We start from the raw sequence: 25,519 nt of genomic DNA on the forward strand, positions 1-25,519 counted from the left end.
CAAACGATTTATAAAAACATATTGCTCAAATTGTTAATTAATAAAACGCGACAAATTAAGGCAAATATTCCATGAAATATGTCTTTATAGTTATACTGTAACTTACTTTTGAAACAAGAGGGAATATATTGAATACGAAGAATTGCCGCTATATTTCATCCTTTTTTTATTTAGATGACGTTTCTTCGATAAAATATTGGTTGTACCTTTATTTGTCTGATGCCTAACTAGGATTTTAGATGTCTGAAGGAACACGAATTTGGTATTTTTTGACCATCCTTTTTTTTGAATATAAATAATTTTCACGTAATCAAATTAATCATTATTCCACATTACAATCTATAAGTGTTACAATTTATGGGCACTTTTTCTCTTACTAGATTCTTATAAGAGAAAAATCGTATATTGTTCTCTCTGTAATTGAAGAACTATAATCTGATCTTCGGTTGTTATAAAACGTGGTTGAAAAAATTTACGACATTCTGGAGTAAAGAGCAAATAATTTACGCCCGTGGAAACCGTATCTCGGGATACAGTCGACAGATTTTCCCGCGATTAAAACTCTAAAACTTTGGCGTGTACTTCGCAAAAGTATGGAGTGGCAGGAAGAGGACGAATACAATTCCATTTTTTCCAAGAGATATTCCATAATGATGGCGGAAGAATCCTCATTGCCGATTATTTATTATCGATCTCAAAATTTGTTGCCAAGTAAGTTTTACATTTACATATTTCCTACACCTGTCAGAAGGTTAAACGTGCAGCGAAAGTTTATTTAAAATATAACATTTTTGTCATTGGGTGTAAACATATTTAGTTGTTTTAGGAAGATCTCATTCAGGTTATTCGTTTTTGTTACGATAATAGTAATCACTAGACTGCGGATTTTTATGCATTTTTATATTTTTATGAACATAACTAAAGAGATAAAATTTCAATCAAATTTTTAATTTAAATAGAAATTTGTTTCATCTACTATCAAATATTATAGTAAATATCCTATTTTGGATATTTTATATTTTTGTGCACATTATATACATTGTGCGTTATGATGTATTTTTGCATCATCAGACTTCCCATAGATGTATAAAAATCCGCAATCTAGTAATTATATTTGTGCATGATTGGTCAGTTATTTACAATCTCTCACTCTTCGACAATTTCGAACAGCGCGCCGCGTGAAAGCGCGGTGTATTTGTATGATCGATTGATTCAAACGAATTAAATGCAGATTAAGATGAATTAAAGATACTCTGACATATTGCATATCCAATCGAGTAAAAATCAGCGGCTAATCTAAATGATTATTCATCGGAGCAAAGCAAATGTCATAATGCAGTTAGTCGGTATCATGTATAGGCTGCGCATTGATATGCGATTGCGCGCACATACACTAACTGCTATGTAACACAGTTTCTATTTATGAGTTACATTTGCCGTTTTTCGAAAAGGGGATTCCTATGGAAAAAAACCTGGAGTTAAATTTTATCTAAACGAATGTTATAGATTTTAGTGATTTAATCGAGTCCGACTGTTAATGTCGAAAAAGGGCACGCGCGACATTATTCATAGGCGTATCAATAATTCTATAGACCCGGTTCAAGATTATTCTGTAAGAATAATTTTTTACTCGATTTTAATCGACTATTAATAGACGCGGCTTTTATGCGTTTATAAGAAATTTTTAAATTATATTCTCAAAAATATAAATTTACATAAAAATCCGCAATCTAATTACTAAATATCATTGTGTATTGCGGGATATGTAACTTATAAGATGATTTTAACTATGATCGCGATAGAAGTGCTTGATCACGTAACATACACAAAACCTAATACTAATTAAGTTCACTGTCTATCAAATTAAACTTGAAGATGGCCGAAACTTCAATAAAATATGGTTTAAAAAGAACGAATACTATTTCGTTTACTCTAAAGTACATTTACTTATTATATCTTACTAATTACATATATATAGTAGCTCGCAAAAATATTTGAACACTGAACACAAAACTGTTTTTATGAATATATTATACGCGTTACATAAACCTTTTTGAAAATTTGTTAGCACTGTAATGAGACACAATTATTGTGATTATAATTATAGAGTTCGAAATCAATTTGAAAATGTATATTAAAGTTACAAGACATTTATTGCAAACATACACTTAGTAAAAAATTAGTATACAGAATGAATAGTAATCTTAAACATAAAACTAGTGCTAAACATGGTCTGGTAAAATATTATGGCTTATTAATATAGAAAATAATTGATTGTTAATACTGTGCTTATCCTTGCAAAGTGTATGTTTCCAATAAATATCTTGTAACTTTTATGCACATTTTCAGATCTGTCTCAAATTTTACCAATATGAATCACGATAGTCATGTTTTACTATAGTAATAATGAAATTTCAAAATGTTTTTTATAATATATACATAAAAGTTCCTAAGTATATTCGAATACTTCTGTGAGCGTATGTATAGAAGAAGAATGAGGAGAAGGGCGAATTTAACAATATTTAGAGAAAATAGTGAGCTTAATCAGAAAACGTTGATTTGAAAGAATAAAATTTAAAAACATAAAAGGGTATATTCTGAAAGAGCATAAATAATAGTGGTAGTTTGTAGTATTGGTTGTTTTGTATATATGTATAGGGTAGTTATAGCACCCTAAGGTAAACGAAGATTAGGTACGGTACTGGTTGTGACGCGGGCAGTGATGCCGTAGTCAAGGCGACCGCAGCAGCAGACAACCAACACTCCGACCAGCCGTCGACAACAAAATATACAGGTTTGTCGGAGTGTGCTGCTTCGCTTTTCCACTTCTACGGTGCCTTGGCTGTCCGCGTGGTTTCCTGGGTGACAACTACGGCAGTTCCTTGAACGGGAAAAGCCCGATTGAAATACGTGGGGGGACACGTTCGGTCGCGCAAGTGCGTCCGGGCGTCGTGTTGAAAGTACACGCCATTCATGAAGACAGGTGAGTAAAAAAGAAACGTATGAACCGCGCTTTCTTACGATTCTAATTACTATTGTTTATGCGCGTGTTCATAGAATTTTCCAAACACGATTACAGAAAACAGAACGTAACGTGTTCGAACATACAGCGTACTAGCGTCTTATCAAACTCTGCTATATTAATAATTTTATCATCTGTATTATGTATTTGTATAGTGACAGTTGATACAATTTGATTATTCATAGCTGTAAGCTGAACTATCCAAATAACTGCGATTTATGGTTCTGAGAATTTTTTCATGTTTCATAATTGTATTTCTTAATGCAGAGTCATCGTACTATGAACATTCATACGTTACTGTTTGGCCTTTTTATGTAAAGATTTGTTGAAAATGTTCACACTACACTGTTAAGACTATGAATCGTTTGGTTGTTTAGACATTTACAGAAAAAGACTCTGGACCAATTAGATTAATCCTCTGATTTGAAAATTTCATTCCTTTTAAAATGTTATATTTTCTATGGTCAGTATATCTTCTAAGTATTTGCTGTAGCAAAGATTAATTAATTTCTCCCACATAGAAAATCATTGCAGATTTCTTGCTTTATATATTCCCCTATTGCATTACGCTTTGGTGATTTTATTGTGCACCCTACCTGGGGGATATCTAATATTTGGAACCCTGTGTAGCATTTAATTAAAATGGGCTTATCAATGTACTTCTTGAAGCATGAAAGAAAAAGCCCACCTTCAGCCATCTAATTATTTTAAAAATGATGCTGCAATAAACTTAAAATTTCAAGTACTGCAATGTGTCTTGTCCAATATGTTTATAGATTATGTTTATAAGATAAGACTTGTAATATTAAGATATTTGAAAGTATATAAATATATGTGATATTATATATGGGGAACATGCAATGTAAAGTAACAAATAAGGTGTGCTGCAGAACACTTTCAGGCATCAGTCATGCAGTCATGCATAACAGAGGCCAGGTGCATACACAGTATGCTTTCTAATGAAACCACCATTTTCTAGAATAACATAATACCTGATATCAAATAATATATTTTTCATATATTTTTTTCTCAAATTAATTATTACATTAATAGTGTCTTAATGGTTTTATGTTGATATTATATTTGCAAAGAAAACGATTAATATATCTTTTTTTAATAGAATATACAATAAGAATTTCTATATCCTATTTTTTTTCTACCATCGAAACTTTTTCACGGGTACGTAGGCTAATTATAAAATTTATTGCTATTGATCAGCAGGGAGTTTTAATACTCTCTAATTGCACCTATGATCCGACCTTTCCTATCGATGCTTTCAATCCCCTTGACAAGAGTTCTATGTCCATCCACGCGTATGCTACATTTTAGCCACTACCCCTCGCCCTTTCGTTTTCTTCCCTTTGAAACATTGTTTGGTACCTGTCACCCTACAGGTACAGGGTGTACCAATACATCTTGCTACACATACGTCGAAACGACAATGCCGTGTTTCATTCGAGCGCTCTTTGAGGCTTCTCTTTGATCTATAGATTATTGAATGCTACACACCTGCGAGAAATTACGTAGGCGATTCTTCTTATATGTAGGTTAGGGTGTCTGTTAATCTATCGCTATAACTAACATCCGATTCGCGGGTATCACCGTTCAATTATGTTCCCTGCTTCTGCTTATCAACGTATACAATATGTATTCTGAAATTTATTATAATAAAAATGATTAACTCTACTATATTGTTATTCTTTCGATACTTATACGATCGTATTTGTTATACTATAAAAAATAATCAATACATTCTTGCACATTGTATAATACATCTAAACAGCAAAATATACATCAAATTTTTATTCATTTACGAAATATTTATCTTTCTCATTTTCATTTAAAAACTTTCCAAAAAGTAGTACATAATACTTGTAAAAAAGTGGAATAGTTTGTAACAATCTATAGATTTTATAGTAATTTTGCTTCCTTTATTTATGAATCAATTATATTTCTTTAGTGATTGCATTCTATAGAATGGCCATAAGCATATAGAAAGAATTTATAGCAGTTCTTCCTGTGCTGAGTCTGCTGGAGAACGTTATTGATATTTATTGCATTTGTATATGTATACGTCTACAGATTCTTCCCTTCACAAACGAGGAGGTAGCAGTAGTGGTGATACAGTGGGAGTAGAGAGAGGTGAAGGAGTGATTGCCATGACTACGACAGGAGCCCAGTATGCCCTCGCAGCATCCACCAGAGCTAATAACAGTGGGGGTAGCTCTACAACAGTGGGGGTGGAACCTAAGCCAAGCGTTGTTGTCGTGACTACTTCCAGCTCCAGTGGCAGTGGTAATGCAGCACAGAGTCAGTCTACGAGGGGACAGCAACTTATTACTGTTGTTACCAGTCCTGATCCTTCCAGTCCAAATAATCTACAACCTATACAGGTTTGCTCAACTACATAGTATTAGTAATTCTCTATTTGCTGAAAGATTTCCTTTTTTAAAGAACTCTTAAAGAAATTTTTTTCATGATGTATGGAACCTTATATTTATCAATTATATATATGTTTGATATTATTGGAAATGAAGAAGCTGTGTTAAATATTTATATTATTATATAGAAATTTACCATTGATCATGAGAACATGCATACTATAAATAATAATTTAGTTATTGGTTCAGGATCCGCTTGAAACAGCTGCAGACTCTTCCAACGGCTCAACAGGTACTCCAGCGCATGTTACAGCACAAGTTGTAGTGAATACTACCCATTCTGGTCAGCATACTCTTGTTGATTCTGACGCTGCATCCACGTCTGCTGGTACCATTGTCAGTGGATCTCCGCATTTTATTACAGTAACAGGTGCGTTTTGAGCCAAAGTTAATTTCAATTCAGCTGTTAGTCGCAAAATTGCCGATTGCCGAGTCGAAAATTGCAAAACGTTCAAATTTGAGAACTTGGTTTCAAAAATACCGTTGATATATATAAAAGGAAATCGCGATAAGTTGTCGAGAGACTCCTTATAAGTATATGTTAGGGGTGAGTATCAGGATCAGTTTGAAAAAAAATTATAGTGTTTGAGTAGAGATTTGGCCCTTTCCATGCTGCTGAAAAACATGCACCTCTGTTCTTCTACTCTGACCACACTAGGCACCAGTGACTCACCATCCTACGCGTCCCTCACAACGGCAGTAGGTGAGGGCAGAATATAATTAGCATGCATTATTTATTTCATTACTAATGTACAACATACTTGTAAAAAAGTTATGTGTTATTCGTTAATATGCATTAATTAATTTTGCATGTTATAGTACGTTTTTTATATGGATGAATAATAAAGAAAAATATAAATAAATTTAAATACGTGTAGATATTAAATTTTATTTTAAGAGTGGAAGCGCTTACTTAAATGCACTCTATTTTTTCTAGTGATTGGCAAGATACAACTGCGTAACTCCTAAATATTATGCATTTCACGAAGCTTAATTCGTGTGAAAGTGTTGTCTATATAAATATATTGAAATATATCGCGTTTGTTTCAGTGTCTGGTGAGCCGGAAGCGGTGGGGTCCGAGTCGGTTTCTCATCCTACCTATGTTCAATATGTTGAGGGAGATGGTTCTACGTATATACCGACAAATGGCCAGATGTAAGTATATCAATATTATATTCAATCGTTCCACTAAATTTTATAGTTTATCATTCATAGGACATACCCTGTATATGCTGTTGGAGAAGCAGGAGCGATGTATACTCCTGCGTCCAGTCAGTACTACACACCAGCAACCACACCAGTAACTTACGCTCAGGTAATTTATAAAAGATCTTATCTGCTATTAGTGGATGTAACTGTAATTCTAACGTAATGTGTGGCTTTTAGTATTATCGTGAATAATATTTCATTGCATGTAGGTTACTGGTCAAGGTTCAAATTCTACAACTGGACAATTGTTATCCCAGGGCAATGGCACGTACCTTATTCAACAGAGTGTTGTAGATGGGGATCCGACAGCACACGCGTTAATATCTGCAGCCGCTGCACGTGCTAGTCCGCAGACAGAAAATGCGGTAAGATAGCAATGCATGTTTATGGTTCCCATTGCTTTCAATTTCTTTGTTATTTTGCAAAACTCTGTATATATATATATACTATTGTTTTATATAATATAAATTTGTATCGAGTTGCTCTAGAATATTAAATAGCGAATGGTGATCTATAATGAAGCTACTTTTTCGAAATTGGGATTTAATGTGGTATTGGTATGTTGGGTGTTTGATAGGAAACTGTGGTTAGCGGGGGTGGAGGGGCATACTTGATCAGCGGTAATTCAGGAAGTACTGCTGTCACCGTGGAAGATGCTGCAGCAGCAGCTGCAAATATGACGCATGCCACTAGAGTTTCCCAAGCAACAGTAAGCTGATACATAATCTCTATTTGTAAGCTTAGCTGTACTAATTTGTTGTAGCATGCAAAACTGCTTCTTTAGAGGTGCTTCATACAAGCTCAAAATTTAATTTGATTCGCCAATAATGCAAGAAAGATTTTTTCTAACATAAATATTACTAGCACGTGTGGGTGTTATATGTAGTTTGAACTAGCATTTTATTTTCTGATTTTTTATGTATATAGTGTTATATATCTGTTGTTTGTTAATAATATAATTCTGAAGTTTATAATGAATTTTATATAATCAGGTTCATTGGTTGCTTGAAAATTATGAAACAGCAGATGGTGTTTCTCTTCCAAGATCCACACTTTACAATCATTATCTACGTCACTGTTCTGAAAATAAGTTAGATCCTGTAAATGCCGCAAGTTTTGGGAAATTAATACGTTCCGTCTTTTTGGGTTTAAGAACCAGACGATTGGGCACAAGGTAAAGGACTTTATTGTTTGTTCTAAATACACTCTGCATTATATTTTAATTGTATGTTGTAAATAATTATGTTTTAATCACTATCATCTTCCACAGGGGAAACTCAAAGTATCATTATTATGGAATTCGTGTTAAACCCAGTTCTCCTTTAGTCATGCTAAATGAAGATGGAACACCGCGTCAGCAACATGGTACAAATTCGCAAACGAAACGATTCAAATTCGTGAACCAAAAACAGGATACTACATATGAGAACAATGCACATTCGAATACGAACATTTCTTCGAACAATTCACCGCCACAATATCATCAGTATCTGGGTGAGGCGAGTGGTGCTATTCCAGAATTTCCAGAAATAATAGTCGGACATGGTTCGTCCCTTCCGGAAGATTGCACGTTAGAGGATATTGATACGTTTCGTAGTATATACAGAGAACATTGTGAAGCCTTTTTAGATGCTGTTCTCAACTTTGAGTTTGCTACTGTAGAAAGTCTTTGGAGAGAATTTTGGCGTAGCCAGGACAATAATAATGGTGATGAATGTGAAGAAGAAAAATATTTATCAAAGTAAGATTTTTATACTCGATTTTTTAAAGAAATTTCTGAAAAACATTTTAAGACATTTTATACTGTTTATTTAGGACTAAGTTATATCAGATGTGTAAATGTTCAGAAGTTCAAGATTTCATAAGAAAAGTTGATTATACATTTTATCAAAATTTAGTGGAAGTACTAATGCCTAATGTGTTGCGACCCATACCAAGTGAGTTGAATTGATCACGCCATTATATATTTGTAATATCATTACGGTAACAATTGATGTACAATTTCCAGGTTCATTAACACAGTCTATCCGAAATTTTGCAAAAGGACTAGAATCGTGGTTGACGTCAGCAATGGCTGATTGCCCTGAAGAAATGACTCAAATAAAGGTAGTATTAGAAAATAATGAAGAATTATATCTTTTTTTAACAATATTTTATTTTAGTTGACTGCTGTATCTGCGTTTGCTCAGACATTAAGGCGTTATACATCATTGAATCATCTTGCTCAAGCTGCACGTGCAGTGCTTCAGAATTCTAGTCAAATAAATCAAATGCTAGCTGATCTGAATCGCGTTGATTTTCATAATGTACAAGAACAGGTATCTAATTTATTAAGGCTTAGTAATTTAATATAAAGTGTACCTCTTCTAACACTGAAAGATGCATATATGTATATTTTGCAGGCTTCGTGGGTATGCCAATGCGATTACGCAATGGTACAACGTCTGGAAGCAGACTTTAAGGTAACATTACAACAACAAAATTCATTGGAAGATTGGGCAATTTGGTTAAAGAGCGTTGTGACTCAAGTTCTTAAACCATTTGAGGAAAAGCCAACATTTGCAAAGGCCGCTCGACAATTTTTGCTCAAATGGTCCTTTTATAGGTAATTATTTCAAATATGTAAAAGATTACGATTAATTCCTTATATCTTTGATTATTATTTTATTATTCATTCAATAGTTCCATGGTTATTCGTGACCTTACTTTAAGAAGCGCAGCAAGTTTCGGATCTTTTCATCTAATTCGATTATTGTATGATGAGTATATGTTTTATTTGATTGAGCATCAAGTAGCAGTTGCCACAGGGACAACTCCAATAGCAGTAATGGGAGATGTGTGTATTCTTGTCAGACAATGTAAAATATAATATTTTTAATAATTATTGGATTAATAGCTTTTATTTTCTTTCAGAAAAGTCAAAATTGCTCTTTAGTTAGCGCGTTTGGGGCCACTTCTAATGGAGGTAAGTTATGCTTGCTTAATATTTTTCATGAATTTTATCCATTTACATGGAATTTGTAATTTAGAAATGTTTTTTTAGATGCGTCAAACACGAGTCAACCAAAGCGTATGAAATTAAGCTAACTGCGTGCCTACGTCTTTTAGTTTTGAAAATAAGCCAGTAGCACCTGAGAATGGAACGTTAGCACAAGAGCATGCAGGCCTACTAACACACTAGTCCCATAAATTATAATTTTATATAAGATGAGATCTTATTGTATTATGACTTGAACAAAGAAGATTTTTGCATAACGAACACCCAGGATATATACAATCTAAGTAAGTTTGTGTGATATAATGTGTAGGAATATGTAATGCAATCTCGTTTCATACGAGTATATGATGCAAGTGTAACGTATCGCTGGCACGATGTTTAGTACATTAATGTATCATCTAGTCGAAACATCCTTGAAATGTGTATGGGACCATGAATTTATCATGCCCTTATAGTATTCAATATTGAAAGCTTACTCGACTATAAATTTCGTTTCCTTTGAAGCTTCCGAGCATTCCGAAAATTCTTAAACTTTACCACTAATAACTTGAACTTTGACTACCTAATGTACTTTACTTTTTAGCATGTTACATGAAAATTAAGTCGAGTGAGCTTAAAATAACAAACATCAGTTTGTGCAAAAGAAAATAGTCGGAAAGAGAGCATTTTTAACGGAGAAACCTTTTTCTCCTAGAATTCATATCGACGGATTCTATTTTGCACAAATAATTGAGTAACATTTTACAAGATCCGCCCTGTCGACGGTATTGTCAAAAGAAAGAGTAGGAAAAGTAACTCTTCCTACTGGAGCAGATTCAAATTAGATTACTATAATGGTATAATCGATGCCAGTTTTAAAAATTTCCGACATTCATATTTTTTAATGCAATTTATTAATTATGCATAAAGCTGCGTAAAAAAGTTCTGTTGTAAGCCGTCTGTGTGTTATACTCTATATATATTCTTTCAGTACTTTTAAACGAATAGTACAAAACAGCGATGAGAAAAGTGGCGAATGTAATGGTATAATATAATCGTTTTGATTTACTGATAGAATATACATTATAGTTCTTACATTAAATGTATATATATGAATGGTATGACAGAGAATTGCACAGTTGTTGAGATTTAATATGAAAGAGAAAGAAGAACATAAAATTGCAAATTGTATCAGTGAAAACTGTGAGTGTCTTCAAACATACTTCGCATTTATTACATAATTTTAATATATTTAACTACAGAAGATGATTTGTATTTGTAGACACTCAAGTAACTTATCTATGTAGTAAAAACTAACTAAATTTTAAGTATACATTGTGAATTTCATGTTATACTTTTTTGTTATATATGTATTATTTTATGAAAGCATGTCAAAATATGTAAGTTGTTACAAAAGTTGAAAACACACATACTTTTTTTTTTATGTATGATTTCATCATTTATTGTATTTATTTATTTCAGCCTGATGGCCTAGAAATTGGATTTCGTGTTACATAATGATTTCATTATTTATGATTATGATTAGATTTAATTATATATATCACAGCCACTTCCTAAATGTGGAAATTAGCTGAATTAATGGAGATATACTATAATTATTTACGACTTACGATATGATACCAAAAGACTTATATTCTAATTTGATATGTTCATTTCTAAGCATTTTAGTGTACATTGAGAGAAAGGGAGAGAGAGAAAGAGAGAGTATAATTTGTTGTACACTGTAGATTCATAAAAACTTATAGCTATTATTATTTGTTTCCATAAAAGTTTCATATTTCTGAATTTCTCATATTTTATGTCATATTATACATTTATTTCATATATTTAGTGACATGAACAAATATATACACACACTATTATATACTTTGAGAGAAGTACAAAGTTTCAATGAAATTGATGTGTACTGTTTGACATATTTTTTCAGTAACTTGCTTATTATGGTTATTACCAAATGTCAGAAAATTACTCTAATAATTCCATATTTATAAAACAAAAGTACTTTATTTGAGAAACTTGCGCTGAAGTAAAGTTCAATTAATGCTTGCACATTTACGGAGATGAATATTGAATATATTAAAAGATTATCTTTCAAAATTATTACTACCTGCATGCGAGTTTACTCAAATACAGAATTGATGATGTAAACGTATTTTTTATTGCAAAACATTGCTATATAGATTGTTTAATTAGACTTTGTGAAAGTACGTTACGTATTTTACAAGAAATCGAGAATTATTATGTAAAAATATACGAATTGCTTGATTTTCCAAGAGAAATCCTATCAGAACGTATCTCGAAATGTAGGAAATGAGTAATTGCATAAATGTTTAAATCCATTGTAGGATGCTATTCTTATTCAATATTAAATTGAAAGATAGAAACTCCTATGAACAAACTAAATGTTTGGCAAAACTTGGTGCCTTTTATTTCATACAAGAAAGAAACGAACATTTTTTTATTGTACCTTGATTATATAAAGAATCGAGGCCAAACGACCAAGATGAATGGGACAGATAGTTATGCTCTTCCTTTAGGGCTTCTTTTATAGCATTTTATTTTGTAAAAAAAGAGTTAGGAAGTTTTTTCAAAGTGATGGAGTAGAAAAGAGAATTAAATGAATGTATGAGAGGAAATGTATGCATTTTATAAAAATATTGTATCGAGCAAAAAATTGCGGTTATTTCTTTTAAATATATTTAAACGATTTTTTTTTTGCAAAAAAAGATTTCTTCCAAAGTAAAATTCACTTTGTTAAAGGTCATAATAAAGGGTACTAAATACTGATCAAATTTATTACATTGCGATGTTCGTAAATAGTTTTAACGAGAATAGGATACAAATATATATATATATATATATATATATATATATATATATATATATATGTATGTATATTTATTTATTGTATAAAAGTATTGCATATATATACTAGTCAAACTTTTTATAGATTTAAGTCGAGAACAGGGATTGAGTATCACACAGTAAATTGACCATTGGTTGCGCGTTATATTATTTGTGTGCAAAAGGAAAGGATAGAATATTTCCATAACTATAATGAGCTTATACATGTAAAAATTAATGATATGTGTACTTAGCATAAGAATGGCTTTCTAAGAAATTTCTATATTTCTTTTTTTGTCAATAAGAATTCATGCAATGATGGCAAGTATGATTGAATATAGAAATGTGTGTTAAACGAATTCATTTTCAAAATGCAGCATTTAAAAATCAAAATCAAATAGAAATGTCTTATTACATTACACAAAAACGATACTATTCAAAAAGAAATGTTTTGCACGGTTCTGTATTCATTGATACTTGCTTGTACTTTGTACTTCTTAGGTAGAATCGCTGTTCGTAAGTTTCACATAATTATCACAAAGTGCAAGCAATTGTAGTCTTGTTGTTGATGATAAAAGATCAAACTTAACACAGTTTCCTATGTTGCGAAAGAAGACGGCCTTAAATAATTCCAATTGTAAGACAGAAAAAAAGATTTACTACGTTGTTAAGAGATGAACACTGAGAACAAACGAAAAAGAAGAAAATTAAGAGATACTCTTGAGAGAGGAAAAGTAAAAGTATCGTTTTCCTTATAACTTAAAGAAAATATTTTGATACCTCCAGATTTGCACAAGTCGAGTGTCATTCATTACTGCTTAAATAAGATTATTTTTACTGAATGCAGCTCAAAACGATAAACAATTTATATAAATTATGTGAGGTGTAAGAAGCTCTAAGAACTGTGTGAATGTGCGAATCACAAAAATTGAATAATAAATATATGTTTAAAACTTGTAAGATTGCGTTTGTTATCTAATTTGTGATGTTATCATAAGTCATTTAGTTGACGAGTATTTTTCATTAAAATAATTCATTGAGATACATTTAAAAGAATAAAGATAACTTAACAAACTTGAAATCTATCAACCGGATACCACCTAATTTCATTTTTATGTTTACTACAAAACATGAAATACCTATAACGTAAACAATACAATAATCATTAATGTTAGACTAAGGTCTTTGCTTCAAAGTTACCCGCGTTTCGAACGAATTACATGTAGACCCCAGAATCGAGTAAGTTGCTCCCTCAGTCGCCATGTTGCGCGCGGTCTGTATATTATGTAGTTGTGCGCGGTGGAACGAAATTTTCCAAATTTTTCGCAAAATTTCGAGAAGTTGAATTAGTTTTTATTCATCTCGTATATAGTATACTTTAAAGAGTAAGTATTGATATAAATAAGAGTAATTTATAATATAAAATACTATAATATCAACATAAACATTATTAATGCAGGCTAAGCTGTTTTCTCATATTATACGTTTTCTTTATCTATTTTATTCCACGAGCATTGTTAATTTGTCGAGAATTTTATTCTTTTTATTCAATTTTTACATCGACAATGAAGAATAATTATGAAAATATGGTAGGGATTATAATACATGAAAATTATTGTTCGAAAAGAATTCAATTTAAGTTTGTCCGTTATATTTGAATCATAACAGCACCCTCTATCGACCATTTTTTAATAATTTGAATTTTGATATATGTTCGTTTTTACAGCAGAATTATAAGCTAACTGTTATATTATTTGTATTATTGTAGACGATAGAGTAACGCGAGATATCATCTTTAAGAAGAAAATACAATAACACAAAGCAAGGAGGATTTCATCTTCCTGATTTTCTACAATCAAAGTCTCACTGCATTGGTAAGTGGATAATATTGAATATTTTGAATAATTAGACCAAAGAAATTTTTATAAATACAGCTAAAGAAATGCAATGTAAATAGAAATTTATTTCATTGTCTAAATATTATAATAAGCATTTGGGTGTTTCTTGTATTCTTAGTCTAATTATTATCAGCTTTGCACAATATCCTGCTTCTTTTGTTTCAAATTGTATTTACCATAAAATTGTGATTAATTTCAAAGAATTCGATTATTAGTTTGGCAGATACTCGAAATAAAAAATAATTTATATGTATGAAAATTAAATCTTTTTTAATTTATTATATGTATCTAACATATCTAACATATCTCACGCATTAAAATAAAATCAAGAAAAAGGGGAATAATACACATTACTTAATGTGGATAATTTTTAACGTTAAATATAAATCTCTAGACTTATACAACAATAATAATGACAAGCAATTAAAGTTGAGACAACAATCGATAGTTTGTACAACAATCGATAGTTGACTAATTGGTATAGAATGTATACATGGATAGTGTAACATTGCCTTTTATTCAACATTCATACGATGTTTTGTGTATTTGCGGATAAGTAAAAGAGAAAACTTAACAATAAGCTTGATTCACTTCGCGAAATTTAGCAGAACAATTTATTTTAGTAATTGAAAATCTATTAAATATTCTCTGTAAAATTAATCTTAATAGTTGTTGACACGTCAACAACTACTACTACAAGTAACAAGGTAGTTCCAGATATTTCTCTTAATAGTTTTTGTTTATTATATCTATTTACAGTAAAAGGAAACTATATCTAAGGTATCGTTTATCTGTTACAACATAATATTTTTATAAAAAATTTTGAGCCATTTTGGTAGTTAGAATAATACAATTATTAAAACCATATTGTTAGTTCTTTAGGTTATAGGAAAAAGTAATTTAAACATTTAAGCGTTTTTAACCAATTTTTTCGAGATTTTCTTAGAATTGCAACGAACTTTCTCGCGTTCATTAAGTGACGCTTTTATTTTGGTAATTCATTAATTTTAAATATGTAAATCTGACTATATGTTAGACAAATTTTTTGTAGTCAGTTGTCGTATGGCATTAGTAAATTTTTCTCTAATTTCAAGAAGTCTATAAAATCAATTAGAAAAATGATTGAATTTAATATATACTTTCAATTATTAGGTATAAAATGTCTTCAGATATCATGAGCACAGATTTTAGCAAAAATAAAAATATGCTAGTTGCTAAACGGTACCTTGTAGTTGATGCAAACGATATTAATGATGATAGAAGTTTACATATCTCAACTCCATTTGAAAAGTTAATTAGTAGTGAATTGCAAATAGATGTAAAGACGGTTAATAAATCAAAACCTGATTTGGATACTGCAAAATCTTCGATAGATACTGAAGAGGATCAAACTAAAGGTGATAATAAAAAAAATGATTAAATAAAGCATTCTTAGTGATAATAGTATCATCAAAGATATTTCATTAAAAAACATTCCTTGTGAATACTTGCCATTTTGTAGTTCATTATAATTTAATTTTCTGGTGATATTTATTAATAGAATTTGCTATTTAGTTCGTTATAAGTATGTTGTTAGTCACTTGAATAGGCACTTTAAAACAGCTGATCTTTTAAGGTTTCCATAGAAGGAGACCTGCAAGGTCTTTCTTTCTCTCTTTGTCTTTTTAATATGATAATAAAATCAATGTTGAGCTATTGATTAAGTTATAGTGCACACTTGATACAGTAGTATATTAGTGCTTTCAGAATGCCAGTAAAATATAAAAATAAAACAAAATTTTCAAAGCGTCGAGGTATCATCATCACTTATAGAATAGTTCCTGGAAGGTCTTATCTTTACAAAAATCCATTTCTTAGAAATATTTATGAACATTTTGTACTCTAAGGTGTGTATTTAAAACAAGATTGTTTTTGCTCTAGAAGTTGTTGGACATCAATTGAGATTTAGTACTCACAATGAAATTAATTATAAAAGTAGTGATATTGCTGCATTTATTCAACCAGAATATGATGCAAGCATAGATGAGAAGTTACCAGAGACAGTGACATTACTTACTACACCAGAAGGAGGAAAATTATACTTAGTAGGCACAGCACATTTCAGTGTTGAAAGCCAAAATGATGTTGCAATGGTAAATAAATTATATTTTATATGTACCAGGTATATTAAGTACATTTCAAAATATTCAAGGATCATTCCAATATGTTTTCTTTAAAGATAGTAGGAACCCCCTAGTAGGATAATTAAAAACTATATTTTTTCTTTACAATTAAAGATCATTCGGGCTGTACAGCCTCACATAGTTGCAGTTGAATTATGTAAAACTAGAATCGATGTTATAAACATTAACGAGGAAGCTCTGTATCGTAATGCGACAGACTTAAGTATTAGTAAGTTCCCCAGATTGTTTATTTAAGTACAATGCTTTTGGCATATCATTCACTTACTTCGTTTTGTAGAAAGTTTAACTGAAACAATAAGACACTATGGGGCTTATAATGGATTGTTGCATATTATGTTATACCGCATGGTGAATCATGTCGTTAAGCAACTTGGGATGCCACCAGGTGGTGAATTTCGTACAGCGTTCGAAGAGGTATACTAGAATAGACTTTAACCGAATTTAAACAACAACGTGAGATAATTATAAATTCCATGGTGCTTCTTCAGGCAAAAAAAGTACCAAATTGCATTATTCAGTTAGCGGATCGTTCGATTAATGTGACATTTAAACGTGCGTTGAGAGAATTATCTTGGTGGGAAATAATGAAGCTAGCTTGGTTAATGATACGATTAGATTCTCGTATCAGTAAACAAGACGTAGAGCGTTATAAACGGAAATGTGTGATACAACAAATGATTTCGTCATTGAGGGAAGAATACCCAGCGATAGAGAGAACGTTTGTCACAGAAAGGGATATGTATCTTACATACCATCTTCAGATGGCTATTGCAGCACAACACACTGCAGAAGGGCTAAAACCACCAAGAATTGTAGGAGTTGTTGGCATAGGACATATTAATGGAATTGTTGAAAACTGGGGAAAAGTAAAAGCCTCTGATATATGGCCTATTATACGGTATATATAAAGTTAACTTAAGTATTCATGAATGTATCATTATGGATACCTACTCTTCTTTTCCATATTTCTTTTTTATAGAGTACCTCCTCAACCTTTATCAAGCAAAATATTAAAGTTTACAATTAAAGCCTCCTTATTGGGAGCTACGATTTACATGGGATATAAAATTATACCACTACCTTCTTTTAATGCGTTGCAATCAATTAAATCGTCGTTTGAAGGATTATTGGAGGTCAGTGCTAAGTAGAATAGCTGGAATTTGACTTTTAGAGCTCTTTATTAATATATAACACATACTTTTTATCGGGGACAAAGAAATAAATACAAAATAATTGTTTCCTTTATTTTGTGCTGCCTATCCTTAAAGATCCTGTCAAACTTTCTTCTGGTTTTTAATTGATATAATATTGTAATAATCATGGAGGCGACTGCCTGTGCAGATGAATACGAACACGCTGTACCTGGTGTCATGTACACAGTACATAATATACCAGGTCCTGGGATAGATCTGGAAGAGTTTGAATCAGAATATTCATTAGGTTGCTCATGTACAATTCGGTGCTCCAACTGTTTCTGTACACGTGGTTCGCCGAATTATAAAGATGATTGTATACTAGATGAAAAATTATCAGGGCCAATAGTTGAGTGCAACCCTCATTGTACTTGTGGAGAAAATTGTAATAATAGAGTGGTACAGAATGGTCCAGTGGATAGTCTAGTCGTGTCAGAGATCGATGGAAAAGGACACGGTTTGTTCACGAGTAAACTCATTAAGAAAGGTCAATTCATTTGCGAATATGCTGGGGAGGTGGTAGGTATCGAGGAAGCAAGGCGTAGAGTCGAAGCGAATAAAAATACCATGAATTACGTTCTTGTCGTTTCTGAACATATCGGGGATCGAGTAATAGTGACGTGCATAGATCCTAAATATTTTGGCAATATCGGAAGATACTCCAATCACAGTTGCGATCCAAATACTAATCTTGTACCTATTCGAGTCGAAGGACCAGTACCTCGATTATGTTTGTTCGCATCCAGAAATATAGAGGTAGGCGAAGAGATAACTTTTAACTATGCCGGCGGAGTTACTAATTCTGTCCATAATCTCAGTCATACACCCTGTCTTTGTGGCTCCAACAACTGTTCTGGCTATCTGCCTCATAATACTATTTAAGACTGTTAAGCTTTTTGATAAATTTATCGAAATACTATTTAGACTGTTAAGCCTTTTGATAAATTTATCGAAAAGCCTTCAGTAAATTTGTATGACTGGAAAGAATGGAATCTGGATTGATCATAGAGTTGTGTAAATATAAAAGAGTTTTGGTAATTTGTATTTATTCGTTGTTTATTTATCGTTTATCGAGAAAAAAAAATATATATATAATATTATTTTGCAACAAATTAGTATCCTGAAAGTATATTGTTTTTAGTAAGAAATGAATAGTTGAATATCAAATTCGTGATATTATGTTTGTTATAGCGTGTAGAAAATTAGTGTGCTAGTAGTATAGAAAAATTATAATTTTTTCTTATTAATATAGGAAAATAGCAGAGTAAAGGAATGTTACTTTGATCATTATAATTATATTTTCTATTACAGCTTTCTCGTGTGTTCGTTTACACTGATACATATTAGAAAAAATAATGAGGATAGGGATATTTTTATGAATATAATAATTGCTAACTTTAACATATTGTAAATTAAAAAAAAATCATTACAAGATTGTGATTCTCAGTAGATTTAAGGATATAACGTGAATTACAATTAAGAAATGATTTATCATAAGATCATGATTTTATAGTGAAATTAAAAAAAGTGATGTACTAATATATTACTCTAACTAAAACTATTAAGAATGATACAATATTGTTACTCGAGCCTCGATTTAATATTCTTTGTTATATACGTACCAAACATTTTTGTAATAACTGATATATGTTAAAAACATATTATATAAGAATGCGTGTATAGCAAAACAGTTAAGCACAGTATATATCAATTTTCCAACGAAATAAAACATTCGTGCGTTTTAAGTAACACCAATGTTTTTAATAATATAATTTTACTCTATACAAATATTTGAACACAGTTTTTTTAATCTCCATATTGTTAGGTATAAATAATGTGCAGTGCTGACAATAAAGTGGAGTATGATATACAGAAAAACAAGTCTCGGATTTATAAAAATCTTTTCAATTTATTAGAATATACATCCGATACGTCAATTAAAAAAAATTGACCTTTAGGAGATTGATTGAAGTTTATATTTTAACTTTAAAATTGATTTTTTATAATTGTGTAATTAAGAAAAGTACTAGAGAAGCATCCAATATTCTTTTCGTTTCTTAAACATTAGTGAACTTCTTTGGTTTGTTGTTTAACTATGTTTCCTGTATTTTAAAAACTGTACATTACGTAAAGGTAATACGTAGAACGAGCATAAAATTAACCATCAAGCTAATATCTTTTTGTTCTATTAACTTCTATTTTTTTTCTTCGTTTTTCATAGCGTATTCCGATTCTTTCGACTCGTTACGATATTTCCAACGCATCCATGCCACCCTCATGCGATCCCAAATGTTCTCTAACGAATCCATAGCTGGTCTAACATCTAGTAACGTGAATGTAAATTTTTCATCAACTGCACCACCATCATAATAATCTATAACGTATCGTACATCCTTTCCGCATCTGTCTACGATCCAATCATGCCGGTCAAATGGTAATTCATATCTAAAAAAAAATAGGTCCATGTTTATTAACCAAACTCATCAAGGATAATCGTGAATCATTCTTCTTGATAACCATAACTCACCCCAACCAATATCGGATGCGAGCGCGTGGCGAATACTGCTTGGCCTTGCCTCCAAAGCTACGCAATTTCGGAGTACAACATTCTCTTGCATGAAGAGCCTCCCACTTAAGCACTTCTTGCCATGCTAGTTCGTTATTGGCATTATGGATTTTTATTATGTCATCCATGTCTTTTGGTGTTATGTCGTCTTTTTGCCATCTCCAGCCTTTCCTCAGCATCGCATTCCAGAACATTTGTTGCGAAGGATACACCCAAAACTCTCCTTCTCCCACTGCTTTTGGTATAGATGAAACTTGTCTCTCTGTGGGCAGTGGGAAAGGCTGATCTGGTGCTGGTTGTTGATTAGCTGGTGGCATCTAGAATTTTATTTAAATTACCATTCAGAGGAAATGAATTAATACCAAGAGGCATTCTAAAGATATTCTAAATTGTGTTAATTAGGATATTAACCATATTAAGGGGATTAATGTCTCCTGAAGCCATGTCATTAATTGGACATTCACTGGGATACGTAGATGGTGTTTTGTCCTGTGCAGATTTGTGCATAGGACATTCTGGAGGAGGTTTCCCATCAGGTTTGTGTATTCCATGATATGGAGCGTTTGAGATCTGTTGCTGGTGCGTTGGGATAATTGCATCAGCTGCTAATACAGCAGAATTCATTACATTACCCATCTTCCTTTGTTCTAGAATTTCTGCAACGAGTATTTGAAATTAGAATACTTATGTTTTCATTCAAGAAAATAAAAATTACGACCGTTGGAAGTATAACCTATAAATAGATTATGCAATAACCTACATCTTCTGTTGTTTCAATGTCACAATTAGATATGTTAGAGTAAGTAATGAAAATATAGTAGAGTAAGTGAAATATTCTCGTGTTTTGGCAAAGGCGAGGTTTTAATACTTACATAGAGCTATGAACATGTGATATCGTTGTTTAAGTAAATGTATTTGATCATCTATTTTTATCAAACTAGGGGGACGTTTCAATAAATTACGATGTTTCTAAATATATTAAATAAATGTTAAGAATAAGAGATATTGTCCTTTAAAGAATTGGAACATCTCAATTCCGAATTCTTCAAACGGTTTAGGATTGTCACACTTCACACTGTTATTTCTAGTAGTACTAGTAACAGTGATCTCTGTTAAGGTCACGATAATTTCCCCTAAAAGTAGGGAACTTTCTAGATTTTACAACAAACGTTCGTGAATAATTTGAGGCAACCTTTTAACAAAAATTTATTCTATTTTCATATCTGTATATAAATATGTTTGTAATAATATGTAATTAATAATTCCACCAAGTTTTAGGAAGTTATACGTTCTTCTATTGGTAAAACTTTAGATTCAAATTTGAAATTTTTGACGTAAGAAATTTATTAGACAGTGAATTATTTTTTAGTGCTTTTTTATTAAAATACATATAATATGTACACTCAGTCCGCAGATTTTAGTATGCGAATAGTGACGTTATCGTTAGATTTAAACCATCTTTCATTATATGTACAAAAGACATCAAATTTCGATAAGAAAATTGCGTTATTAATAAGATAATATTTTCTCAGTAACAACAATAATTTCAGAATAATCGATAAATTAGAAATAGTAATTTCTAACGCAAAAGGACTTTCCACTCGCATAATTCTTTAGCCTACAATACTGTAAAAACAAATCAGAGAAAGAGAACAGGTCTATCGAAATACATACTCGTTATTATTAGATTTTAAGAAATCACTATTTATATTATACTTAAGGCGATCTACTCTTTACAACAAAACCGGTTTTCAATATATTCTTCTTCTACTATCATCGAAAGCCGATTTTGACAAATACACTGGCCACTATTATTCATAAATTCAGCAAGTTCCGTAGCTTCGCGGAAATTGAACCTATTCAATCGTGTGGCATAGATGTGTGTTCTCAAAGGATTCGATTAAAGCAAAAAGAATCAATTCCTTGCGATCTTCGTTGATTCCTTGTTTCCGGTTACGTGTTCCAGATCCAGACTATCGTATTCTAGTCCAGCAGTGTTATCATAATAGGCATAGTCGTAGTCATTTTTTTTCCCAGATTTTGGCCGCGTTGTAGTGGTACTAGGTAGCCTCGTCGTGGACGAAAACGGTCTGGCAGACCCACTAACATAAGTACTTTCCCGAGGAGTTGTTGGTGATTGTGACGATCTTTGGGTATTAGAGTTGAAATTGTTGGGATTGTACGTGGTGGCTGTAGAAATTCTCCTATGTAAAAATAGTAAAGTAGTAATAGTAATAATAGCAAAATGATAAAAACTGTAAGAATATGTAAAAACGTATTTTTTTTAAATAGAGAGCACGTTGGCTCGAGTTTAGAAGTCCATATTGCGTACTAATCTATCTAATACCTTGGTACTGGAGTCGTAGACCTTGGTGTTTCAGCCAAATGATTGATACTAGCAGGGCTGAATCCAATTCCAACCGAAGACCTTGCTAGATCGTAATTTCCGGTGCTGGTTTCGGTGTAGTATTTCCCATTTGTTCCATCGTAATTGTTGTATTGCGTGGCTTTCTTTGGTGCTTTGGTGCTGTCGTAGTATTGAGACGAACTTTTGATAGGTTGGTTAGATTTTTCGTAGTACTGTCCGCTTTCGCTGGTCCTCACAGCTGTTTGAGCCTGGGCATTGTCATTAGGAATATACTTCTTCGTGGCTGGGCTATATGTAGTAGGGGCGTAACTGCTGCTTGCAAAACTAGGGAAGTATTTAGTGGTTGGTTGAGAGATATCCTGCTTGATGGTTGTACTACTTCTGTACTGTCCATTATTATTGTTGTTATTGTAATTATTGTTGTTGTTGTTATTATAATTATTATCGTAGACGGTAGGTGTAGCAGTGGTAGATTGATAAGGTACGTTATTATTTGTACGTTGAATATTATTGTAATTTCTCTGGTAGTTTGTGTAATCGTTTGGCTGGTAATTGGTGCTAGGTTGCAAGGTTGTGGATTGCGTAAACTGCGCGCCGTTATTATAATTCTGATTGTAATTCTTATTATAGCTGGTCGGCTTCACCGTGGTACTCTGACTGAAGCCACCGGTATTTTGTTGGTTGTAATTGGGATTGGTGTTGTAAGCGTTGTAAATGGTCGTTTTGGTCGTCGTGCTAGGAGACTGGAAGTTGTAATTATTCTGATAATTGGTGCTGGGCCTGTACGTCGAAGACGGTGTGTTATATCTCTGCGTATTTTGTTGATTCCTGTTGAAATTCTCTAGAGGCCTGGCACTGGTCGACGATACGAAACCATTGGCTCGCTGATTGTAATTATTACCACTATAGAAGCCGGTATAAGTGTTCTGATTAGCAGGAGCAGCGGCAGGTACAGCAGTGCTGGATGCTACGTAATTGTTGTTGCCATTGTCATTGTACTGCTGTTTCCTGCTGACCTTTCTCACTCCGGTCTTCTTTTTTTCTTGAACAATCTCGTCCTTGTAGGTTTTCTCGCTCTCATAATCCTCATCCTTGCCGTTTCTATTATTGTAAAAATTGCCACTGCTGCTGCCTCGGAGATCCCTGTTGGCGTTAAAGCTTCCCGACGACACTCTGTTGAGAGTGTTGGCCGACGAACGAACAGGGTCACTCGTTTCAGACCGTTGAAGATGGTCTTGGGGCTCGGCGTCGCTGCGTATGCTATCGTAGTGAAGCGACTCCAGGCCGGATCCTAATCTGTACAGGTCAAAATTATCGCTGGCGTAGTACAGAGTAGCCGCCTCGCAGTCGACGTCGTACCAGTCCGCGCAGGTTTGGCTTTCTTGGTCGAACGCTGTGTCGTTGGGACACAAGAACCTTGAAAAAGAAAACAAGAAAAAGAAAGAAAGAAAAAACAACAGATGCTTATAATAAATCGTTTTGAACGCGTTGGTGGGCGGAATATTAATTTTTCTCACAGAATAACCTACTTGTAATCCTGAATAGTGCCGGACACGGACACACAGACGTGAAAGACTTGACAGTCAGTCTCTGGGTCGGCGTAATAGCTTCCTACGATCTTATTGCGACAAGTGAAGGAAGTTTCCGGCATGTACTGTTGCGAGTACCTGGGTGGTGGCCGTTGGAGCCCGAAGACACAGGCTCCGAGCGCAGCCACTGTAACAGAATGGGAATCATCGAAAAAAGGTCGTAGACTTTCGCTTTCCATAATTAATTTCACCAGCAACGAGAAGGGAAAATCGCTCGGCAACCAGTGGCTCGTCACGCTTCGCGCTGATGCTTCTTTTTTCGCGCGTTTACGGCATGTTCGCAGAATCGTATTCGCGACACGCGTCTCTTTCCGCTCGAAGGATCGCGACAGAGAAATTCGCCGAAGCACCCGTGAAATTCAGTTAAATCTCCAAGGTTTCGTCTAAACGTACCCCATACAAGGCAAACGAGTCTCCCGATCGATTTCATCCTGTCTTCTTCTTCGACTAAACCGTTCACTACAGCAGTTGATCCACAAGATAGCTGACACTCGCGCGTTACCTTCGCGAAGGGACTCTTCGAGATGACTGCAGCGTCGAGGAGAACGCCACGACCGAGAAGAGGATGCCCAGCGGGGAACGTTCCACGGGAGGACGCCTCTGGGGCCCGTGGACGAGGTAGGGGCTCTCGTCTATCCAGGAGAAGGCACACGTGTCTGATGGGGGTAGAGGACGTAACGAAGCGTTACGTCACTCTCCGCTCGATCGCCGAAGGCAGATGCTACCAGCCAGTGACGACCTGCATAGAGAAACTATTGATGAAAGCTGCGGAACGATCGTAACCTCGCATTCTTCTCATCTTCCTATAGAGTTTGTTTTTCGAACATTCTGAGCTCCTCGCTGACGTCTTTTTAAGCACAGTCTGGCGATCTTCGGAGCTCAGAATCTGAAAGGGGAAGAGAGAGAGAGAGAGGAAGAGGAAGACTATGGAAACACGTAGATTAATACGTGTCTCCACACCTTATGTATTAAGACAACTATTTATAAGAAGAGCCTAATAAATTTGACTTTTGTAAGAATGAACAGCACGTTATAAGACTCGTATGACGCGAACAAAGTAACAAATTTACGGTGAGATTAATCGAGGAATAAACGCAGTGGACCAGCGTTCGATTTCTGTCAAATATCATCGAGAATACCAATATCTATGGCCGGCGGTTTAATTGTTCCACAATTGTTTCGATTATTCATTTGACGTAAGTTGAGG

At 33.2% G+C, this 25,519-nt stretch overlaps 5 protein-coding genes across 17 annotated transcripts; 3 read left to right on the forward strand and 2 right to left on the reverse strand.

The window, feature by feature from the left end:
* The first annotated feature begins 2,844 nt into the window (after window positions 1-2,844).
* LOC117217104 (DNA-binding protein RFX2) lies at window positions 2,845-13,475 on the forward strand. 5 transcript variants are annotated; one of them, XM_033464417.1, is made up of 17 exons: window positions 2,845-2,983; window positions 5,105-5,415; window positions 5,641-5,833; window positions 6,122-6,166; window positions 6,514-6,619; window positions 6,680-6,779; window positions 6,883-7,038; window positions 7,251-7,382; window positions 7,666-7,847; window positions 7,944-8,414; window positions 8,489-8,610; window positions 8,682-8,779; window positions 8,836-8,991; window positions 9,076-9,278; window positions 9,356-9,509; window positions 9,587-9,638; window positions 9,717-13,475. In XM_033464417.1, the coding sequence occupies exons 1-17, from the start codon at window positions 2,974-2,976 to the stop codon at window positions 9,758-9,760; spliced, it is 2,535 nt and encodes an 844-aa protein (XP_033320308.1). In that variant the 5' UTR covers window positions 2,845-2,973; the 3' UTR covers window positions 9,761-13,475. The 5 variants fall into 5 exon arrangements, with proteins under 5 accessions (XP_033320308.1, XP_033320309.1, XP_033320310.1 ...); XM_033464418.1 differs by having other exon boundaries at window positions 5,653-5,833; XM_033464421.1 differs by lacking the exon at window positions 2,845-2,983 and adding an exon at window positions 4,091-4,669.
* Window positions 13,476-14,907: 1,432 nt separating this feature from the next.
* LOC117216966 (traB domain-containing protein) lies at window positions 14,908-17,829 on the forward strand. Of its 7 annotated transcripts, none has more exons than XM_033464160.1 (7): window positions 14,908-15,120; window positions 15,566-15,810; window positions 16,334-16,545; window positions 16,690-16,804; window positions 16,874-17,010; window positions 17,085-17,494; window positions 17,576-17,744. In XM_033464160.1, exons 2-7 carry the CDS (start codon window positions 15,573-15,575, stop codon window positions 17,742-17,744), a joined length of 1,281 nt encoding a protein of 426 aa, XP_033320051.1. In that variant the 5' UTR covers window positions 14,908-15,120; window positions 15,566-15,572. The 7 variants fall into 7 exon arrangements, with proteins under 7 accessions (XP_033320051.1, XP_033320053.1, XP_033320052.1 ...); XM_033464162.1 differs by having other exon boundaries at window positions 14,911-15,120; window positions 16,337-16,545; window positions 17,576-17,829; XM_033464161.1 differs by having other exon boundaries at window positions 15,107-15,193; window positions 16,337-16,545; window positions 17,576-17,829.
* Window positions 17,830-17,854: 25 nt separating this feature from the next.
* LOC117216969 (histone-lysine N-methyltransferase SETMAR) lies at window positions 17,855-19,538 on the forward strand. The gene is made up of 2 exons (XM_033464167.1): window positions 17,855-18,670; window positions 18,712-19,538. Coding segments are annotated over exons 1-2 (756 nt in total). The 5' UTR covers window positions 17,855-17,915; the 3' UTR covers window positions 18,713-19,538.
* A 140-nt stretch (window positions 19,539-19,678) lies between these two features.
* On the reverse strand, window positions 19,679-21,471 carry LOC117216968 (cytochrome c-type heme lyase). 2 transcript variants are annotated; one of them, XM_033464165.1, is made up of 4 exons: window positions 21,228-21,471; window positions 20,767-21,011; window positions 20,317-20,672; window positions 19,679-20,234 (listed from the first exon to the last, which is right to left on the reverse strand). In XM_033464165.1, the coding sequence occupies exons 2-4, from the start codon at window positions 20,989-20,991 to the stop codon at window positions 19,985-19,987; spliced, it is 831 nt and encodes a 276-aa protein (XP_033320056.1). In that variant the 5' UTR covers window positions 20,992-21,011; window positions 21,228-21,471; the 3' UTR covers window positions 19,679-19,984. The 2 variants fall into 2 exon arrangements, with proteins under 2 accessions (XP_033320056.1, XP_033320057.1); XM_033464166.1 differs by lacking the exon at window positions 21,228-21,471 and adding an exon at window positions 21,116-21,134.
* Window positions 21,472-21,724: 253 nt separating this feature from the next.
* On the reverse strand, window positions 21,725-24,902 carry LOC117217087 (putative uncharacterized protein DDB_G0282499). Of its 2 annotated transcripts, XM_033464391.1 has the most exons (4): window positions 24,706-24,902; window positions 24,253-24,439; window positions 22,703-24,139; window positions 21,725-22,559 (listed from the first exon to the last, which is right to left on the reverse strand). In XM_033464391.1, the coding sequence occupies exons 1-4, from the start codon at window positions 24,740-24,742 to the stop codon at window positions 22,271-22,273; spliced, it is 1,950 nt and encodes a 649-aa protein (XP_033320282.1). In that variant the 5' UTR covers window positions 24,743-24,902; the 3' UTR covers window positions 21,725-22,270. The 2 variants fall into 2 exon arrangements, with proteins under 2 accessions (XP_033320282.1, XP_033320281.1); XM_033464390.1 differs by lacking the exon at window positions 24,706-24,902 and having other exon boundaries at window positions 24,253-24,508.
* Window positions 24,903-25,519: the final 617 nt, after the last annotated feature.

This window comes from Bombus bifarius, unplaced genomic scaffold (genome assembly GCF_011952205.1).
Source record: "Bombus bifarius isolate JDL3187 unplaced genomic scaffold, Bbif_JDL3187 scf7180000007974, whole genome shotgun sequence".
Lineage (NCBI taxonomy): Eukaryota > Metazoa > Arthropoda > Insecta > Hymenoptera > Apidae > Bombus > Bombus bifarius.

What these genes read in the sequence shown, in the direction of transcription:
- LOC117216969 (XM_033464167.1), top strand. Translation starts at nt 17,916, where the DNA reads ATGGAGGCGACTGCCTGTGCAGATGAATACGAACACGCTGTACCTGGT.
- LOC117216966 (XM_033464160.1), top strand. Translation starts at nt 15,573, where the DNA reads ATGTCTTCAGATATCATGAGCACAGATTTTAGCAAAAATAAAAATATG. An exon ending in TTCGTACAGCGTTCGAAGAG is followed by an intron (nt 17,011 to 17,084) that starts GTATACTAGAAT and finishes GTGCTTCTTCAG; the next exon opens with GCAAAAAAAGTACCAAATTG. An exon ending in GATATATGGCCTATTATACG is followed by an intron (nt 17,495 to 17,575) that starts GTATATATAAAG and finishes TCTTTTTTATAG; the next exon opens with AGTACCTCCTCAACCTTTAT.
- LOC117216968 (XM_033464165.1), bottom strand. Translation starts at nt 20,991, where the DNA reads ATGGGTAATGTAATGAATTCTGCTGTATTAGCAGCTGATGCAATTATC. An exon ending in ACATTAATCCCCTTAATATG is followed by an intron (nt 20,673 to 20,766) that starts GTTAATATCCTA and finishes ATAAAATTCTAG; the next exon opens with ATGCCACCAGCTAATCAACA. An exon ending in CGCATCCGATATTGGTTGGG is followed by an intron (nt 20,235 to 20,316) that starts GTGAGTTATGGT and finishes ATTTTTTTTTAG; the next exon opens with ATATGAATTACCATTTGACC.
- LOC117217104 (XM_033464417.1), top strand. An exon ending in GAAGAAAAATATTTATCAAA is followed by an intron (nt 8,415 to 8,488) that starts GTAAGATTTTTA and finishes CTGTTTATTTAG; the next exon opens with GACTAAGTTATATCAGATGT. An exon ending in CAATAGCAGTAATGGGAGAT is followed by an intron (nt 9,510 to 9,586) that starts GTGTGTATTCTT and finishes ATTTTCTTTCAG; the next exon opens with AAAAGTCAAAATTGCTCTTT.
- LOC117217087 (XM_033464390.1), bottom strand. Translation starts at nt 24,491, where the DNA reads ATGGAAAGCGAAAGTCTACGACCTTTTTTCGATGATTCCCATTCTGTT. An exon ending in GGCACTATTCAGGATTACAA is followed by an intron (nt 24,140 to 24,252) that starts GTAGGTTATTCT and finishes TTCTTTTTCAAG; the next exon opens with GTTCTTGTGTCCCAACGACA. An exon ending in TCTACGACTCCAGTACCAAG is followed by an intron (nt 22,560 to 22,702) that starts GTATTAGATAGA and finishes ATTTTTACATAG; the next exon opens with GAGAATTTCTACAGCCACCA.